The sequence below is a fragment of the Hyperolius riggenbachi genome, unplaced genomic scaffold, assembly GCF_040937935.1.
Source record: "Hyperolius riggenbachi isolate aHypRig1 unplaced genomic scaffold, aHypRig1.pri scaffold_164, whole genome shotgun sequence".
NCBI classification, from domain to species: domain Eukaryota; kingdom Metazoa; phylum Chordata; class Amphibia; order Anura; family Hyperoliidae; genus Hyperolius; species Hyperolius riggenbachi.
In genome coordinates this window covers 24,966-45,777 of record NW_027152375.1, presented here as the reverse complement: position 1 = coordinate 45,777, position 20,812 = coordinate 24,966, and the positions used below count along the sequence as shown (strand labels likewise).

At 48.3% G+C, this 20,812-nt stretch overlaps 1 protein-coding gene across 1 annotated transcript in view; it reads right to left on the bottom strand.

Moving 5' to 3' along the window:
* The window catches only part of LOC137543682 (probable peptidyl-tRNA hydrolase 2), a 31,804-nt gene extending 17,404 nt beyond the window's left edge, over positions 1-14,400 (bottom strand). Inside the window, exons 1-5 of the mRNA XM_068264804.1 lie at positions 14,290-14,400; positions 11,167-11,284; positions 8,615-8,692; positions 7,222-7,296; positions 4,709-4,806 (exon numbers count right to left, since the gene is read on the bottom strand). Coding sequence (XP_068120905.1) covers positions 4,709-4,806; positions 7,222-7,296; positions 8,615-8,692; positions 11,167-11,280 — 365 coding nt within the window. The 5' untranslated portion in view covers positions 11,281-11,284; positions 14,290-14,400. The remainder of the gene's footprint in view (positions 1-4,708; positions 4,807-7,221; positions 7,297-8,614; positions 8,693-11,166; positions 11,285-14,289) is intronic.
* Between the last annotated feature and the right edge of the window lie 6,412 nt (positions 14,401-20,812).

Genomic DNA, 20,812 nt, shown 5'->3' with positions numbered 1-20,812 from the left:
TGCTAATGGCTGCCCCCAGTATAACCCTAGCTATGAAAAGAGAACGGTGAAAAGCATGCACTGAAATGCTCATAGGCTTGAAGGAGTGTTTATTTATCTTTGTATGTGTCAGAGTGGTGCAACTAAATATTTTTAATTAAAAAAATGTTTGGTTTGGGTCCGCTTTAAGCTCTGTACACACACTAGATGAAACTCAGCCAAGACAGCCGGTAAGAATCCAGTCTGTATAGTGGCCGCTGACTATTGGCTTGCTTCACTCGAGCGATGGTCAAGTGCATGGTTTTCCCCGCCCACACTGTACGTCCCTGCACAGCCCACTACCCCCCCCCCCCTCCCTCCCTCCCAGATAGCAACAGCCTACAGGCTAGTAATACATTTATATTACAGCCCCTGCAATGTCGCCTGAGGGACTGGGACCAGCATGTGCTGTTGCTACAGGGAGGGGAGTAGGGATGACGCCAAGCTGCTTAGCAGAGGGGTTCACGGTGAGCAGGGTAGAGAGGGGGAACAATGTATTATTGTTTAGTATTTATATAGCACAGACATCTTACACAGCGCTGTACAGAATATATATTGGCTTGTCACAACTGTCTAATCCCTACCATAGTTATATGTCTGTAGTGTAGGTATCGTAGTCTAGGCCAAATTTAGGGGGGAAGCCAATTAACTTATCTGTATGTTTTTGGGATGTGGGAGGAAACCAGAGTGCCTGGAGGAAACCCAGGCAGACACGGGGAGAACATACAATCTCCTTGCATATGTTGAACTGACTGGGATTTGAGCCGGGGACCAAGCGCTGCAAGGCGAGAGCGCTAACCACTACGCCACTATATTGCACAACAGCAAAACCAGGCTTTTCTTGCACTAACAGTTTGTCATTTTTTCATATCAGCCTGTTAAAGAAAATCTGTAACAAAAAACCTCCCCTGGGGGGTGCTCACCTCGGGTGGGGGAAGCCTCCGGATCCTATTGAGGCTTCTCCCGTCCTCCTCGGCCCCACGGTGGCGGCGAAAATCCTCCCGGAGTGGCGGCGATGTAAATATTTACCTTTTGGCTCCAGCGCAGGCGCAGTATCCGCTCCTTCCCACATAGATAGGCGGAAATAGCCGATCTCAATCGGGCCGCTCTACTGCGCAGGCGCAAGTCTCCTGCGCCTGTGCAGTAGAGCGGACCCAACGGAGATCGGCTATTTCCGCCTATCTCAGTCAAAAGAGCAGCAACAGCGCCCCCGCTGGAGCCTGGAAAGGTAAATATTGAACAGGCTGTCTGATCTGTCGGGCCGGCTTTGAAGGGCTGCAGGGAGACCCCCGTGGGACAGAGGGGGACAGGGGAAGCCTCATTAGGATCCGGAGGCTTCCCCTGTCCCGAGGTAAAAAAAAAACCCCAGGAGACGTTTTTCTTTTTACAGTGTCTCTTTAAGAGGAGTGATTTATTACACAGAAAGCGACCTGCAAAGTTCCACCACTTGCAGGTCGCAGATCGTGCTGCTCTGGCTCGCAGGGCTTCTCTTCCTGGAGAGGCTGAGCTTTAAGCTGTAGCTCTGCCTCTCCGCAATCAATCTCCATGAATCTCCGCCCCTCTCTGTGAAAGACGACAGAGAGGCGGGGAGAGGCGGCGATCCGCAGAGATTGACTGCGGAGAAAGTAGAGCTACAGCCTAAAGCTCTGCCTCATTGAGGAAGTGTGCGAGCCCCAGAGCTTTGCAGGGCTAAAAAGGTGGCCATACACCGGCCCGATTCGCCGCCGTTTCGACAGCAGATTCGATCACTGGGATCGAATCTGCTGCCAATCATACGCGCTACGAATTTCGATCCTTTTCGTCTGATCCCGTCGATCGCTCAGTGCGGAAAATTAGCGTCGATCGCCCGCGGGTAGGGAGCGCGTCGCTAGCGGCGTTCGAGTACCCGACGACCGACGCAATAGAGCCGCATACATTACCTGCTCCGCCGGCACGTCTACACCCGGTCACCGCTGCGCCGTGTCCGCGCTGGTCTCCGGCATGCTTCAGTACCTCCTGCCAGGCAGGAAGTTTAAACAGTAGAGGGCGCTCTACTGTTTAAACTTCCTGCCGGGCAGGAAGAAGTAAAGCATGCCGGGGCCGGAGACCAGAGCGGAGACGGAGCAGCGGTGACCTGGGGACTGGAGTTGTGCCGGCGGAGCAGGTAATGTATGCGGGCGGGGGGGGGGGGGGGGGAGCGGCGGCAGCAGCACCACCACCACCACCACAACAGATTGTGAACGGTTTCAGGCTGAAATCGGTTCACAATCTGTTTGCAGTAAAGGTAGCCATACGATCCCTCTCTGATCAGATTCGATCAGATAGGGATCTGTCAGTTGGTCGAATCTAATGGTAAATCGTCCAGTGTAGGGCTACCTTAATCCTCTGTAATAAATCTGTCATCGGCCGCAGGGATGCGGCAATTTCACTTAGGCATTAACTCTTAAAGAGAACCAGAGAGGAAGCACCCTCATGTATTTTATTACATTTATCAGTGGGAACATGACAGTAAACACCTACCCTGCTTTTAGTTTTATTCTTCTCAGTCTAATCTATCTGTTATCAACTGTGATAAGAATCCACTGATTCAGTCTATGTTTGACCTGGAATCATTATAGCTGAGTCACTCTTCTGTGGAGTCTTTTCAAGACCAAGCCTGCCCCCTTCCTGGCTCAGATTTCATACTCAGAGCTGTTGATATGGGAGGGGCTGCTGCTGCCGAGAAAGAAGCTCTGACACACACAAGTATATCTGTGTGCAGTGTGCAGCCAGTCATCATTATCTACTGTATGCAGTTTCATTTCTATGAGAGACACTTCCTACAGGCAGCCACAAAGCATACCAGAATAATAGTTGAAAGCAGACAGATGAAAGGCTGCAGCCCTGCTCGTCTATAGTCTATAGACAGCACATCCAGAACAGTTTATAACCTGGAAGCAGAAGAGATATGAGCCGGTGGCCATATTGGATATTTCCTGGAGCAATAATGGATAAAAAAACAAAAAACACTCAAAAAGGCACACCAGAGTGGCGAAATTATGAGGTAGAGCATTTATTCTTTACAAGCTATCAACTGATATGCTTATTTTGTGTGAATCGTTTATCTCTGGTTCCCTTTAAGCTGATATGAGAAAATAAGGGGAAAAAAAACAGAAAATAAAAAACCACCACAGAATCTCTTTAAGCCAGCAGATGGAGCGCCAAACAATTTATTAATGGACACCTAAACTGAGAGGGATACAGAGCCTGCCGCATTTATTTCCTTTAAAACAATGCAGATTGCCTGGCTGCCCTGCTCATCCACTGCCTTTAATACTTTTAGCCATAGACACAAGCACGAGGATGAGCTGCATGCTTGTTTTAGGTGTGTGATTCAGACAATACTGCAGCCAAAGAAATCAGCAGAACACCAAGCAGCAAGTATTGGTTAAAAGGAAAAAAATATGGCAGCCTCCTAATCTGTCATGATCGCTGCTACAGCAGGTACTGCTGGCAGTAGTAGTGCTGCAGCTCAGGCAGTTCTGATCTCTTTCCATGCAAGCTGCATAGCTTTGTCTGCCTTTCCCTGCTGTCAGCTTGTGACTGATTATCATTCACCTGTGTGGGAATCTGCATGTCTGCTTCCATTGGATGACCTCAGTATAAAGATCTGCTTCCTGCAGGACTCCTCGGGTTATCATAGCTTCAGTTTAAGCCTGTCTTGCTGTTGCTTCAGCCCCAGATCGTGTTTCTTGTTCTAAAGATACTTTGCTGGTCTTGCATCATATATTGGTTCATTGCCAATATATATGCATACCAGCACGTTTGTTATTTTCCTTGTATTCGTGTTACGTTGATTCATCAGTGTCGCTGATGTATACGTACACGAACTGTTTATATCCTGTGTTCAGTTAGTCAGCTTTCCAGCACGTTTTGGTTGTTTGCGCGTATCGTGATCACCCGTGCTGAGTTAGTTATCCTGCTCCTGGTTCTGTTTTGGGGATTGCGTTCATCTCTGCAAAGAGATAACGAATCCTTCTGAGTCCTGTTCCCTGTATTGCTCCAGTCCTAGTCAGTGTTCCTGCTTATGTCATATATCGGTTCATTGCCGATATATACATGTTACAAATAGTTTCATTGATAGCTGTAATTGTAATACGCTAGGAAAACATACTTATTGTATATTTGTCTGTGTTACGTTCATCTATCTTGATCCTGCTATTTCCTGACTATCCTGTCCTGTCTTTGCGAGGCGCGCCATCGCTGCAACGCATTGGCTGCCTCATTCCAGTCTGTCTTGTTGTGGACGCTTGCTGTCACTAAGTAGCGGCTAGCTAGCAAGCGTTCATTCTGTCTACCTGCCCTGATCTCCTCAGTTCTGGTGTATGCGCTCAGCGCTACTTTGCGCTGAGACGTTATCGCGAAAGTATTGTTTGTGGCTGTCGGATCTGCACCGGCTCTGTGCGCCACAATCTCCTATTGGAGTCAGTCCTCCCCTCCACTATACTAAGGATAGCCTGTTTCCTGGTGCTAGTGTGTGTACCTCCTCCACGCCAGCTCATGCGGTGCATGCTGACTGTGGAGAATACACCACCAAGCCTAACAAAATCCCTCCCAGTTCAGGTGTCCTTTAAAAATGTTCTTGAGTAAAATATGTTAAGTCATTGAAGTACAAACTAAATAAAGTCATTTGACAATGAAAATAGTGATACAGATCACCAGTTGCACTCACCCATATTCATCCCATTTCTCAGCCACCTCTTTGGTCTTCGAATCCCTTAACAAGATTTGATATAAACCAATGGCTGCATGGCCAACCTGCGCAGCAATCTGTAACAGAAAGAGCATTGTTCTTATAACAACCACAATTCTGTTCCCTCTCCTCATAAAAAAAAACCTTTAAGAAAACCATTAAAATCAAATTGTAGAAAAGTGATTATATAGCTGCGTATATGCTCTTTCACTCATTTAAAAAAAAAACCCACCTTAAAGAGAAACTGTAACAAAGAATTGAACTTCATCCCAATCAATAGCTGACACCTCCTTTTTCGGTGAGAAATCTATTCCTTTTCTCAAACTGATCATCAGGGGGCTCTGTATGGCTGATATTATGGTGAAACCCCTCCCACAGTGTGATGTCAGCACCTTACAGCACTGAGGAACTGACCTCACACTGTGGGAGCCTGGTTGGATTGTCGGAAAGAACACCTGTTTCCAACTGCTTATTTGCTTCCAACTGCCTATGTGGGCCACATAGGAGGCTCTGGTGGAAGCTCCTTGTCCAGACTGCTTAGCAAGTCACAGACCTGAAGCAATGACGCCTGTGGAATCCAGCTGAACAGTGTTATGAATAAGCCTTTATATGCATGCTAGATGGTTCTCAGTCGAGAATCTAGCATATGTACAGCGGGCCCAATGCGTCAGAGATCCCAGCCTCCCGCGTCATCTCAGCTGAGCACAGGCTGAGGCTATTGTTCCTCACCTTAAAGCTGACCCAAACTAAACATTTTTTTCATATGTATTTTCATATTCATATTTTCGTATCATTTTTACCAAGATAAATAAACACTCCTTCAAGCCTATGAGCATTTCAGTGCATGCTTTTTACCCTCCTATTTGCATAACTAGGGTTATACAGGTGGCAGCCATTAGCAATTCCTCCTTTGTTGGACACCATCTACTCCACCAGTTTGCCGGATTATTTGCCGGCAATATGAAAGGAAGGGAGGGGTTTCTCCAATAAATGTAAAATATTTTATATTTGTCATCATGCAAATGAAAAAAGGCTGCTATTTATTATTATAATTTAGAAAATAGATTTTATTTCTGAAATCTTGTATTTTTAGTTTGGGTCCACTTTAAAATGAATGGTTACCACTTTAAAAATCAAAGTCAGATACTCACCTAAGGAGAGGGAAGGCTCGGTCCTAATGAGCCTTCCCTCTCCTCTCCCGGTGCCCGGTCCCGCGCAGGATCCCCCGTAGCAGTATTCGACCAGTTCGGTCAAATACTGCCACTTCCGCAGCCGAAGGAAGCCTTCGGGAGCACTCGGGCTCCCGAAGACGGGCCGCTCCATACTACGGATGCGCGAGCGCCCTCTATGACGCGTGCGTGCGTAGTATGGAGCGGCCCGTCTACGGAAACCCGAGTGCTCCCGAAGACCTCCGAAGTCCCTGCGGCGGCGGACGCGAACGGGGGAGCCAGCGCAGCACCGAGGGCACCGGGAGAGGAGAGGGATGGCTCATTAGGACCGAGCCTTCCCTCTCCTTAGGTGAGTATCTGACTTTTTTATTTTTAAAGTGGTAACCATTGGCTTTAAGAAGAGTCATATACTTACCCAAGTACAGGCAAGTCTCTGGATCCTCCTGTGGCTTCCCACATCCTCCACTAGAGGCCGTTCCAGAACCATTTATATATGGTGCTGTTACTGATTCTGCTGCCATCCCTCCCCTACTGGCCTCAGAACCTGCCAGTCCCTGTGTGGTAAGGAGAGCAGCCAATTGGCACTCTGTAGGTCACATGATCACAGAGAGACAGATGCTGCCATTTCTCCTGCTTTCTGTTCAGTATTTTTTTTGTTAAAAATATAAAAATCCTACTAATACAAACTAGTGTCCTAAGCCCGTTTAAAAACAGGGTATAGGTCTGTCGCCGCGCGCGCACCCGCCCGCCACACGGATGTGAAAGTTTGGATGTTACTTAATCATGCAACAACGGCTGAAGGGATTTGAATAAAATTTGGCACGCACATAGTACATTACCTGGAATAACATATAGAATACGTTATATCCCGATAACCAAAAAGTGGGCGGAGACAAATACAAATTTTACTGGGAAAATGTAAACTGCAGCCATTCTTAATGCTGGGACCCTTAAACAAGGCCTAAAGTGAGGCCTCCCTTCGCATGCATGCTAGCTCCGCCCCACTAGGGCTCCGGTGGAAATAGCTGAGCTGGATTGTGTGTGTGCTGCATTGTAGACGGCTCACACCTGCGCAATGGCGCGGACTCTATCCAGCATGGATTTTTCCAAAGAAAACCAAGCAAGACGGAGCCATTGCACCTGCACAAGGCGCCAACAAGCGGAACTTCAAGGGGCCCAGGGCTGGAATGGAGAGATGGAGGAAGGCTCTTTAGGATCCAGAGCCTTCCCCCTTTCCGGGGTGAGTGCCCCATGGGGGCACTTTTTTTTGTTACAGGTACATTTGAAGGGTGATCTGGTCTCCAGATATTAGAAAAGCCTCACCTTTCCCACTCCCATAGGCAGCTCCATGTTTACCACAAACACCATCTTGTAAAAAGCTCCATCTTCATCAACATCCTGCATAAGAAAAGAAGCATGAAAATATGACATAAATCCTCTAGCAGAGAAGCCATCCTGTCACCTGACTGTGAACAAATACATTTCCACTTCAGTCCGCAGTCAGCTGTTACATAATGGACAAGGCTAAAAGTGTACCTGAGACTCTGGGGGTTATAACCCGGTTGGATGCTCTGGGCAACTCCGCTACTTCTGCTCCAGTTTCTTACCGCCTGAGCTGATATATTTACTGTCTTGCGTAGGCCATTACAAGGATTTCTCCCATCCAGGGCCGGTTCTCTCATGAAGCAAGGTGAAGCATTTGCATCAGGCGCAGAGATTTCAGGGGCAGCATTTTTGTACTGTGTGTACCTTCCTGAGGAGGAATGGAGTGGCTAGCAGTCTGTTTGGCACAGACTCACAGCCAGCCAGTGTGCTATTGTGAGCTGCAGCATGTCATGTGAGAACATTAAATGAAGCAGAGTAAATTGTCGGGTGCTGTGCGATTATTCCAAATCGGCGCAAGAGGGCGCCTCCTCACAGTGTTTTCTCAGGAAGCAAAAAGTCTACAACCAGCCCGGCTCCTGTTGATATACGGACGATTTGATGGCTCTGACAAAATTGGTGAGAAATCTGTGCATTATTTGGCCTCCTCAGTCAACCGATTTCCAGACGAAATTGCTTGACTGGGTCTATCGGTCAATCGACGGCGGATCATGAGCGTGTAGCTAGCGGCATTCGATTTGGCGGACGAGAAGGTACTCTCAACTGTCCACCCCACAGCACGGTCTCTGCTTCACTTCCTGCCCCGGGGCCTGTGTGACGTAATGCAGGGGATAAACACTAGGTGGTCACAGCGCCCCTGGTGTCTGTCCGTATTACACTATACAGGTGCCCAAGGACACAGAAGTGAAGAGGAGAAGCTGGCAGGGAGAAGCAGAGACCAGGACCAGGAGGTAGACAGGTGAGAACCGCGGGGGTACTGGGACTTAGCAGGCACAAAGATTTCATACTAAAATAGAGTGAAAATCTGTGTGCAGTGAGTGCGTTATGCTGCCAACACTCTGCATGGGCCCTGGGCTGCACTAGATGGGGGAGATCTGAGAGGGCCAGTCAGTCAGCTGTGCAGCGGAGAAGCCATAGATTTTTTTTTTATAGATTTCTAGGTAAAACCTATTGAATATCCATTTGCAGCGTGTGAAAGTAATATATCCCTCGCTGCTCAGATTTCGATCAGAGAGGGATCTGCTGGCCATCTACCAGTGTATGCCCACCTTTATTCTTCTGCACCAATTTTCCGAAACACCTGTATTTTGGAAAAGCATTCGAAATGAATTACCAGATTGTGGTTTTCTAGGCTTTCAAAGTAGAACATGGCGGCTTCCTCGGCAGAAAAGTTCCCGGTTAGAATGAGTGCCTAAACAAAGAAGAAGGTCATCAGTTAATGTCCAGCCTGAAAGCAGAACTACAAATACCTACAAGGTGTGCAGAAAGCAATGAATCAACTCAGAGACAGGTCAGTTGTGGATGAAGGATAATAATTCCAACAATTATATAGCGCTTTTCAAAGTGTTTGAGAGGCAGCCACTAGAATACTAGGCTTACTGAATAGGAAGAGCAGAGATTTGAACCCAGTTCTCCTATGTCAGAGGCAGAGCCCTTAAAGGATACCCGAAGTGACGTGTGACATGAGATAGACATGGGTATGTACAGTGCCTAGCACACAAATAACTATGCTGTGTTCCTTTTTTTCCTTTCTCTGCCTGAAAGAGTTAAATATCAGGTATGTAAGTGGCTGACTCAGACAGGAAGTGACTACAGTGTGACCCTCACTGAAAAGAAATTCTAACTATAAAGACCCTTTCCTAGCAGAAAATGGCTTCTGAGAGCAGGAAAGCGATTAAAAAGGGTCAATAGTTTATAGAGTTTAGCTCTGGCATACTTCAATGAATGTATCATTGAGCAAAAACAATAAAACAGTTAAAACTTAAAAAGTACATTTAAACATAAAATAAAACTGGAATATCTTAAAAAGTCATTTTTAGGTGAAGGAAGATAGATACAATCATTTATTTCTTACTTTATTTTCGCTTCGGTGTCCTTTAAGCATTACATTATCCAGCCACATGGGCTACGTAAGCTGTCGCTACTAATACGGCTAGGAGGCAGTGATGGAATCTCTGTATGGGCTCGTTCACCCTGGAGGTGTTTTTGGATTTTCTTTTTTTTTTTAAGCACCTGCGATTTTTCAAAATCGCTCTGAAAGCGCTTACACCATGCTATCCTATGCATTAGTTCAGATTGGGGCGATCCATACGCTTTCCGTTCAGAAAAGCGCTGCATGGATCATTTTCAGGGTGAATTTACTACAATGGAAGGTTTAGGAAAAACGCTCACAAAATCGCTTTATGCAGCGATTGCATTTGCGTTAAGAATAAATACATTGATCAAAGAGTTCACTTCCTGACTGATGTTAGGAAGTGAAAAGGAATCGTTCTGCAAAATCGATTTGGGGCAGATTTAACCAAGAGACAAAGCTCTCTCTAATCGAATCTGATTAGAGAGAGATCTGTCGGCTGCCCATACACCACAGACTGAATCCCAATCAATTTCATGCTGAAATGGATCTGGTATCTGCCTTATGACATCGTACCCAACCACCTCGCCGAGCCAATCCGCCCCTAATGTTTAATGTCCCGTCTTCCCCACCGGAGCCCAGTGCAAGCAATACATTAACTGTCCGCCGCCTCCCTGCACTGTCCATACACGCACGTCCCATGTAGTTGCCTAGTAAGGGCGTGTGTGTGGTGTCAGACGTCACACGCGCCCACATTACTAGACAACTACGTGGCGCACGTAAAAGCACAGTGAAGGAAGCCCGGCGCAAGTGGAGGCCGCGGACAGATACTGTATCGCTTGCACTGGGCTTCGGAGGGGGGGGGGGGGGGGGGGGCATTAAACGTTAGGGGAACAGCGCTAGGTGTTTTGTTCAGGTCGTCGCTCGTCCCGGTAACTCTCGCCGCAACGCACCAAATCGAGCAAGTCGGCCCTACATCTTGCGGCATGTCCGAACGACTAACGTGACCAGTTCCTGCCTAAAAATGGTCTCATTGTTGGCCAGGCATGCACTTGGCGGCACAGATCTTCATCTGATTCAGATAATAATAATCGAATCGGATGGGCGGAAGTCGCCTGATGTATGACTACCTTTAGACTCCACATGCCTGTACAGACAATTCCAAAGGGGTCTGATCCAGGTCAAGAGACCTCCTATGCAAAGTGCTGTGGCTTTAACGAGACACCCAGTTCTGTTCTGGAAGCTATTTTATCATTACAGTATAACCTTTCCAGTGCTAGTGAATACAGATTGCTGGGCATTTCATAAGTAAGGGAATTAATGAGGTGTAGCATCAAAGTGATACTAAGAATTCCAAGTTGATGGACATCTTATGATAATTTTATGCAAATTGTTGCATGGGCCAAACAAACAAGCTCTGGGGAGCATATGTGCTGTAGTGCTTTACATAGAAGCAAAGCATAAAGGTGCGTACAAACGCCACACTTCCGCAAACGACGGGTCCGCCAGACCCTCCTGCTAAACGGACGTTCTGCCGACAGTAGCACGTGTGTACGCCCTGTCGGCAGACTGATGAGCGTTCAGAAACAACCTGATCAGTCTGCCGACAGCGCATACACACGTGCTACTGTCGGCAGAGCGCCCACCTAGCGGGAGGGTCTGGCGGACCCGTCAATTGGAGCAGAAGTATGGCGTGTGTATGCGTCTTAAAGCTCCAGTACTTATATTTACTATCCCGGATGAGAAGAGCAATATACACTTCTTGAGAAATTGGGACGTCACTGTGTGAGCCATATAGCTGCATGACGATGTACCTTCTTAGCCTCTTCCTCGGGGATATCCAGATCTTTTAGCTGCTCTAAATACTCTGGATTAACCTCCATGGTCTCCCTGGGGACAGAAGACACGTCCTCTTCAGGAGTCTCCATTAAACTACAAAGAAAAAAAAATCAATCAGCATGTAAGGTATGGTCAGTGTTCTCCCCAGAAATTTTTCCCAGCCGGGTGGTATGAAAAAGTAGCCGGGTGGCGAAGGGGGGGGGGGGGGGGGGGAGAATGCAGGGCCAGCGCAACTCTGCTTACAAAATAAAAGGAGGATGAGGAGGCAAGCCGATGTACCTGCTAAGTACACACAATGCAATTTTCTGACAGATTTACTGTCAGATCGACAATTTCCAACATGTCCGATCTGATTTCCGATTTTCTGTTCACTTCTATAGGAAATTGTGCAGAAATCAGATCAGACATGTTGGGAATAATCGATCTGACAGTAAATCTGTCAGATAAGTGCATTGTGTGTACCTAGCATTAGCATTGTTTCAGATTAAGGAGCCCAGGTCCCTTTTTAAGCCGACCTGAACTTAGAACTTCCTCTATGCTCTAAAAGATGTGCAACAGCATAATTTAGCAAGCAACCTTTAAATAAAAGCATGTTTGTTACAGCTGATGCAAATCCTAAAATAAATCTGCAGTTTCTAGTTCCTGCTTTCTTGGAAGCAGACATCAGGCTAACATCCAGTGCTTTCAAATGAGCATATCTGCCCCATCTGAAATGGCAGTCATGTGACACAGGAAGAGATCCAATTACTCAGGCTTATTTCTCTAAATACAGGGTGCATTTCTCTGTTTTTCTTCTGTCCTGTGCAAGAGTTCAGGTCCACTAACTTCCCACAGAGTGAAGGGGGAGGGGGAGCACATCACTACAGACAGATACAAGCTGGGGCCTGGGGAAGATGCAGACACAGCAGGAGAGGAGTGCACAGGACGCTGCCTTACAGCCTGTCACTGAACATGCTCTGCATGGCTGCGTCTCCTCTGCCCCCAAACTGAAAGTGAAAAAAACATGCAGAGCTCTGAAGGGGCATCACTTCTCCTGCTCCGTGTCTCCCCCCAGCTGGATTAGACCAGCAGCTGCTGTTTTCATTCTCTGGCATATTTACCTGCAGTCTGGGGGAGGAAGGAGAGAATTGATTAGCAGCTCTGCGGCTGTCCTGGACTGCTGGACCCACGTGGCTCTCATCTCACTCCTGCAGGCTGCTGATAATGCCCAGGGATGTGTGTACGTGCTTGGCTGCATCTCTCTTCTCATTGACAAGAGAGAGAGGCCGCCATTACATAGATCCTACTTCTCGTGGAGGGCAGACGCGGGAGGGAGAATGGAAGCAGGAGTCCCGCCCCTTACAACCCGCCCAGCCAATCCCTGTGTCGTCAAAAAGCCTGCCCAGCCAATCCCTGCCTCACCAGAAAGCTCGGGGTGACAGGCAGAGGAGCGCTCCTGCAGTGTACAGCCTCAGCTTTCGCTATTAAGCATGCGAGAGCTGGCGCTGATTGAAAGAAGGTAATGGAGCGCTCCTATGTGCAGTTTAAAAAGGTCCATTGCTGAAGCTAGGCAAGCACATGACAACAGGCGGGCGGGGTTTCAAATCAGCCGGGCGGCCCGCCCACCTAATTAGCCCTGGGGAGAACACTGATGGTTTAACAAAGTATGCATCCTTGCCACATATTTGTAGTGCAGCAAACCAATATAGGATCTCTCCAAATTAAAAACAATGATCTCTGCCATGTTATTGCTTATGGGCCTTTGCTAAACATTATGCAGTACCCCTCCACTCCATATAAACTTCCCTGGTCTCTAATAGTTTTCCCCCTCCCTTCCCAATAAAGCTTTGCTGGTGTCTGGTGGTTTACCCCCTCTCTCCCCAGTAAAGCTTCCCTGGTGTCTATTGGTTTCCCCCTCCGTATATCGCCAATAAAGCTTCCCGGAGTGGTCTAGTGCCCCCCTCCCCCCATAAAGCATCTCTGGTGCCCCTCCCCACACACCTATCCCAAAAAAACATTTCCTGGTGGTTTCCCCTTCCCTACTCAATAAAAGTTACCTGGTGGTCTAGTGGTTCTCTCCCCTTCCCCAAATAAAGCTTCCATTGTGGACTAGTGACGCCCCCCCCCCTACCTTACCTTCTCCCCAAAAATCTTTCCTGGTGGTTTCCTCCTTCCTACTCCATAAAGCTTACCTGATGGTCAAGTGGTTCCCTCTCCCACCCCAATAACACTTCCCTGGTGGTCTAGTGGTTTACAGGGCTATGGAAGGTAGATAATTCATCACTCACCTGTCCTGGAGTCCAGCGACATGCACCCTCCTGTCACTGCTCACCTCTCCCTCTAGTGTCGGCTTATCCACCTGCGTTGCATGGCTACATGTGAGAAGATGGAGATGTCGGGCACTAAAGGGAGAGGTTACAGGACAAGGCACATCACTGGACTCTAGTATGATAGGCGCACTGCTTCCGCTCACACATACTCGGCATTTAATGCTGGGAGAGTACAGGAAGTAGGTGAGAAGAAGCATGCACCGGGATGCAGGAGAAGGACGCTAGAGAGCTGGGACAAGGTCCTCCAGCACCCAACGCTGAGACACCAAAGTGTGCCCCTCCATCCCTCCCACCCCAGCCGTCACACACTGATTGCTATAAGACTAAGAGGCGCCACAGGGCCCCCAACACCTTAATCTCTAGTTATCTGGCTCACAGTCACTGCCATGTATCCCCTTTTCTTATTTCTCTCTGCTTCAAGCACAATAGGGGAATTATAGCGGAGTGAGTTGTGCGCCCTCCTACACTGCGCCCTGAGGCTGGAGCCTCTGTCGCCTCTGCATCGGCCCTGCTAGGGACCTGGGACAGTCCTAGACAAATCGGGATGGTTGAGAGGTATGCCCCTCTGCCACATAGCTGTATGCAAAGCCCCTCCCCTTACTACTCTATGTGACACTAAGCAGAATCACTCATCCCTCTACTCTACATAACATCTGCAACATCACATATCCCTCTACAACACACAGACAGGACACTGGCATGAAATAACAGCATGTAAGACCCCTCCCCATCAGCTTAACTCCTCCCCTCGCCTATAGTAACCCCCGGTTATCTCATGCCTGGTAATACCTCTCTCGGTCTCTCAGGTATCCTCAGAGAACGTTGCGGATTGCTATTCTCTCCTGATCTCTCGGAATTTCCCGTGCACGCGCTCTCTCATAGGCCGGGGCACGGGGACGCGCTCTAGACACCAGTGAGCATCACGTGGCCGGAAGGAGGTATAGAGCGGCTTTGACGGGAGAGAGCCGTGTGATTCGGCGAGCGCCCTCTGGTGTGCAGAAGGGAGAGGCGCAGGCAGCAAGGCTGGCGGAGAATGTTCCATGCCAGGATTATATCAGAGCAACTCCATAACGAAGCGTCGGCGGTGGACTCACTGGAATTACGATTTTATTAAAAAAAAATAAACTGAGTTTTTGAAGTTGCCTTTGCTGGTTGTCTGAATGTAGCTCAGCCTCAGGAGTTTTGGGCCCCAGTGCACGTTTACAGTATGAGTGGTGTAAACAGCAGAGGGGCACGTTTCAAATGATTACCACCAGAGCTGGGACAAGGTCCTCCAGAACCCAAGGCTGAGAACTCAAAATACGCCCCTCCATCCCTCCCACCCCAGCCGTCACACGCTGATTGCTATTAGACTAAGAGGCGCCCCAGGGCCCCCAACACCTTAGTCTGTAGTTATCTGGCTTTCAGCCACTGCCATGTATCCAGGGGCGCCTCTAGCCATTTTGCCACTCCAGGCGAGAAAATCTGTGGCGCCCCACCCCCATGGCGCCCTTCCATGAAAATAATCGTAATGTGGCAGCGTTTCACCAGGAAATAATCATAATGCGGCAGCATTTTTCATCAGAAGATTTGCAATGCGTGCAGTGTTTCACCAGAAAATACACGTAATGTAAGGCTGCAGAAGTGAGCTTACGGGCTGCAGGCCAGTGAACAAGCCTGTTCACCATCTGGGGACGCAACATCTGGTGGGGGGGGGGGGGGGGTGAGAACACTGTTCCCCCTGCACAGCACTCATGACTGCCTGGTCGGCCTGGCACCCTCTAAAATGGGTCAGAAGGAGGCACAAAGTGGGACAGAAGGAGTCACAGGGGGGCTAAAGGAGGCACACAGGGACAGAAGGGGCACAGGGGGACAGAGGAAGGCGCAGGGGACCGAGGTGGCACATGGAGACAGAAGGAGGCACAAAGGGATACAGAAGGAGGCACAGGAGGACAGAAGGAGGCAGAGTGGGACTGAAGGAGGAACAGGGGGGCAGAGGTAGCACAAGGGGACAAATAAAGGCTAAGGAGGCACAGGGGGACAGAAGGAGGCACAAAGGGCACAGAAGGAGGCAGAGATGGCACAAAGGATGAAAGAAACATGCACAAGGCACAGAAGTGTAAGCTGCCTGCAACTTACGCTAAGTAGATGCAGCAGAAGCAAGTAATAGAACACCCACATGGGTGTGGCTTAATTTTGGGTGGGACTTATTTTGGGGCGGGGCTTAATTTGGGGGCGGGGCTTAATCCAGCAACATGACGCCCCCCAGGACCAATGGCACTCTAGGCAATGGCCTGTACTGCCTATGCCTAGAGGCGCCCCAGCATGTATCCCCTTTCCTTATTTCTCTTTGCTTCAAACACAATAGGGGAATGATAGCTGAGTGAGTTGTGCGCCCCTCCTACACTGCGCCCTGAGGCTGGAGCCTCTCTCGCCTCTACCTCGGCCCGGCCCTGATTACCACTATTTAAACCATATATTAATTACCATACCTCCCAACTTTTTGAGATAAAAAAGAGGGACACGTAAGCCACACCCCCTAACCACACCCTAACACACCCCCTAGTCACGCATACCATAAAGGTTTCATAGGAAAAATATAATGTTTTATCATTCAAACCCCACTGGTCCTTTCTATCTTGGTTCATTTTCCTCCATATTAACATTTGAAAATAAGAAATATATCAATTAAAAGGATGGGAATAAAGTTTAGAGTCAGTTAAACACATTTTTCAGTAGAAGAATGCAAATATTTTTTTTTAACAAATAATTTTTATTGGTTTTTTATCATAAACAATACAACACATAAAAAAGGAACATTTACAGCCCATTCCATCCTACCCACCCTCTCTTCTCACGGAGTTGTTCCCCGGTCAGACACCATCAAGATGTCTTGAGTGATCTTGCTAACTTTGTGTGGCATAATCAATACCTTGTTCTTTGAGGTATTCAATCCACGAAACCCAAAATACTGTCAAATTTTAGAGGACAATTCCTTTGTAAAATGGTAGTGGTGTATTTACCACTTTAACCCACTCTGCTATCGTAGGAGCTCTCTGCCGCAGCCAGTATACTACTATGGTTTTCCTGGCAAAATAGCACAGCAAATCCCAGAGTATCATTAGTCTTCTATTAGGAGATATTTCTCCCGCAATTCCCAGTAAGTGAGTCTTCTTAGGACTAATGGCAATGGGTCTTTCAAAGATTTTTTGGAGGAAGGTGTTAATTTGGTTCCAGTTCGTCTGAATATGAGGACACACTCAAACCATGTGAATAAAATTTGCAGAACGCTAACCACATCTAGGGCAACAATCAGGTTTGTCTGGATACATGCGTGCCAGTCGGATAGGAGTGTAATGATTCTATAAGTGAATTTAAGTTGAATGAGCCTATCTTTGATGGATGTAAGATAAGATCCAGTGTCCTCCAGCATATCCATCCATTCAGATTCCTCAAGATCGGGTACTTCAGTGCACCACTCCTGAAATGCCAATTCCACTCTAGGAGAGGAAACATCAATAAGGGTTGAGTAAATAGCTGAAAGGGGAGAATCTAAAGGTGGCCATACACTGGTCGATGTGCCATTAGATCGACCAGCTGACAGATCCCTATCTGATCGAATCTGATCAGATAGGGATCGTATGGCTGCCTTTACTGCAAACAGATTGTGAATCGATTTCAGCCTGAAACCGATCACAATCTGTTCAGCTGCTCCTGCCGCCTGTCCCCCCCCCCCCGTATACATTACCTGAGGCTGGCTCCCGGGCATCTTCTCCGCACTGCACCGCACCGCTGTTCTTGCTCCATCCCGGCGCTTCCTGTGTTACTCCGTGACCAGGAAGTTCAAATAGAGCGCCCTCTATTTCAACTTCCTGGTCACCGGAGTGACACAGGAAGTATAAGCGTACACTGGGACATGCGGAAATGCGGTGCAGCGAGGAGAAGAGGACCCCGGAGCCAGCTTCAGGTAATGTATACATGCTCGGATCGGGCCCGAATCGTACGCCGCAAGCGACGCGCTCCTACCGCCGGGCGATCGAGGGTAATTTCCCGCACGGCGCGATCGACGGTCCGATCCGATTTCGGGAGGGAATCGGATCGGCGGGTGCGTTTAGCGCAAGCGATTGGCAGCAGATCCGATCCCAGGATCGGATCTGCTGTCGAAACGGCCGTGAATCGAGCCAGTGTATGGCCTGCTTAAGTCTTTTTTGCAGTAGTAACATCTCCAGTGGATCAGATTTAAAGGGAATCGTAACTGAACGGGGGGGGGGGGTAAAGTGCAATTAGCGCTGTTGCGGACCACGACGCGTACAAAAATACGCGTTGCCACATTCCGCACATGTAGATATGCTCCAACGTGTCTTTTTGTACGCGTTGCGGTCCACAGCAGCGCTAATTGCAGTAGGGAATGCGTCCAATAATACGCATGGCGGCCGGCCGACTGGTGAGTCGTCAAAAACCAAACTAAGTGACAGCGGGGGACCGGAGGATTCCAGAGCGGCTCCGAGGGCACAGGACTGCTGCAGGGGGCTGGTAATAGCCCCAGGTAAGTGAAACTCTTTACCCCTCCAACCCCCCCCCCCCCCCCGTTCAGTTAAGGTTCCCTTTAAGTGTGATAGGCCTAGGAAATTGGGTGTTCGCTGCATGCCTGATTTGAATGTACTGAAAGAACACGTTATTGGTTAATGAGAATTCCTGTTATAGGGCGTCAAAAGAGGATAATCGACCATCAGTGATAATGTGTGTTAACCATTTTATCCCATGTCTTGACCATAAAATGGGATCAGAAATATGTTGTAAATGCTCTAAGTTAGGATTACACCAAATAGGAGTAAATGGTGAATAGACATCTGATTGGAGGTATTTTTTTCTTGTCGCTTCCCAGACTTTTATAGTAAGAATCATGGGCATGGGGAGTTCAGCTTTTGCTTTGGCTGTTTGTGTTGTGATGGCCACGCTGGACTGGTGCGCACCATGGCGAGAGTGCAGGTGATGGCGGTTTTCAAGCCCATATGGTTGGGCTGAGGTAGCTGAATGACAGAACAACAGTGACTGAGTGTCCAGCTGATCGAATTTGGTCTGTCCACATTGAAGCAACGATCTTATTATCTATCTTCTTGGGTCAGGAGGTGTGCCCCCCAACCCCAGCACACTCATATAGCCGGCGGTCATTGCTTCATTGTGATACGCAAGCCCCTTCACCGCGGCAAGGTAACGATCACGAAGGGGAATTGACACATGTACATGCCTTTTGATTTGTTGTTGCAGCCGCAGTGCAGCCAGAAAAATTAGGCAGGCATGTACACGCACCAGAAAAAAATATTATTTGTTTTGTTAGCAGCTGCTGCTAGCTGCGGCCTTAAAAATTCAGAAATGCGCCTGGAGTCCTTGACCCTGTTGGTGGTGGCGGAGAAGGCAGTCAAGCGGTCTGCAGGCAGAGATGCTATGTGGGGACTGGGGACCGGCTTAGTCTTGGGGCAGGCAGGCAGAGATGCTGTGTGTGGGGACTGACTTAGTTTTCGGGCAGGCCTGACCGTGCTTTGCAGACCAGGCATCTGTGGTCAGATGGACCCTTGACCCAATGCTATGTGCTAGAGATGACACCACTTGCCTTTCAACATCACGGTACAGTTTGGGTATCGCCTTTTTTGAGAAATAATTGCGGCCTGGTATCTTCCACTGCGGTGTTTGGCTTTGCTTTTGTGTGCTGCTTTTCCTCAGGTGGTCATCCCATTGCAGTTTGTGCTTTGTCATCATGTGCCTTCGTAAGTAACCTGTCCCTACGTGGGTCTTGGTCTTTCCATGGCTCAATTTTCAGTGGCAGAGAGAACAAATGGCATTGCTCTCATCTGAGGCAGACACAGAAAAAAAATTTCCACACCGCTGAGCCCAGGGATGATGGCACTTTGGTGGTGGCGGCCGACTGAGTGTTAAGTGGGGTGCCAGAATCAGAGCAGAAGGAGGAAGATATGTCACGGTTACCGTGCGGAAGCTGAGGAAGATGAGGTGTTCTGTGTTAAATAGTCAACTACATCGTAACAATCTTGGGGGTTGATGGCACGTGCCTTCTGAACACTGTACTTTGGTCCAGGGCCACAAAAAATCATGACAGCACGACCTCAAACAGACCTGCCGGGTGGCTTGCCTCTGGATCTGCCTCTGCCTGTTTTGTCCATATTGGGGGGATGAAGTGAAAAGTATGCACTGACTTGACTAATACAATGTGCAGTCACACAGGTGCAGTGAAAGGTATACACTGACTGCTGGTATAACAATGTGCAGTCACACAGGTGCAGTGAAAAGGTATGCACAGACTGGTATCATTACAATGTGCAACTGTCACACACAGGTGCAGTGAACAGGTATACACGGACTGGTATTACAAATGTTCAGCTGTCACACACACAGGTACACTGAACAGTTATGCAGTGACTGGAATATAAAACTGTGTGCTGTCACGCAGGTGCAGTGAACAGGTATGCAGTGCCTGGTATCAATACAATGTGCAACTGTCACACACACAGGTGCAGTGAACAGGTATGCACGGACTGGTATTACAAATGTGCAGCTGTCACACACACAGGAACAGTGAACAGGTATGCACGAACTGGTATATAAAACTGTGTGCTGTCACACAGGTGCAGTGAAAGGTATGCAGTGACTGGTATCAATACAATGTGCAACTGTCACACACACATGTGCAGTGAACAGGTATGCACGGACTGGTATTACAAATGTGCAGCTGTCACACACACAGGTACACTGAACAGGTATGCAGTGACTGGTAAATAAAACAGCATGCTGTCACACAGGTGCAGTGCAAGGTATGCAGTGACTGGTATCAATACAATGTGCAGCTGTCACACACCAGTACAGTGAACAGGTATGCGCGGACTGGTATCAATACAATGTGCAGCTGTAACACACACAGGTGCAGTGAACAGGTATGCACGGACAGGTATTATAAATGTACAGCTGTCACACACACAGGTACACTGAACAGCTATGCAGTGACTGGTATATAAAACTGCGTGCTGTCACACAGGTGCAGTGAATATGAACAGGTATGCAGGGACTGGTATTACAAATGTGCAGCTGTCACACACACAGGTACACTGAACAGGTATGCAGTGACTGGTATATAAAACTGCATGCTGTCACGCAGGTGCAGTGAACACGAACAGGTATGCACGGACTGGTATTACAAATGTGCAGCTGTCATATACAGGTGGGGTGAAAAGGTAGGCACTGAATGTGCTGGGCCTGGCACAGTATAGCAATTAGCAAGGGCCAGCTGCGACTGACTGGGCTGTATATGCAAGTGTCAGTGGGC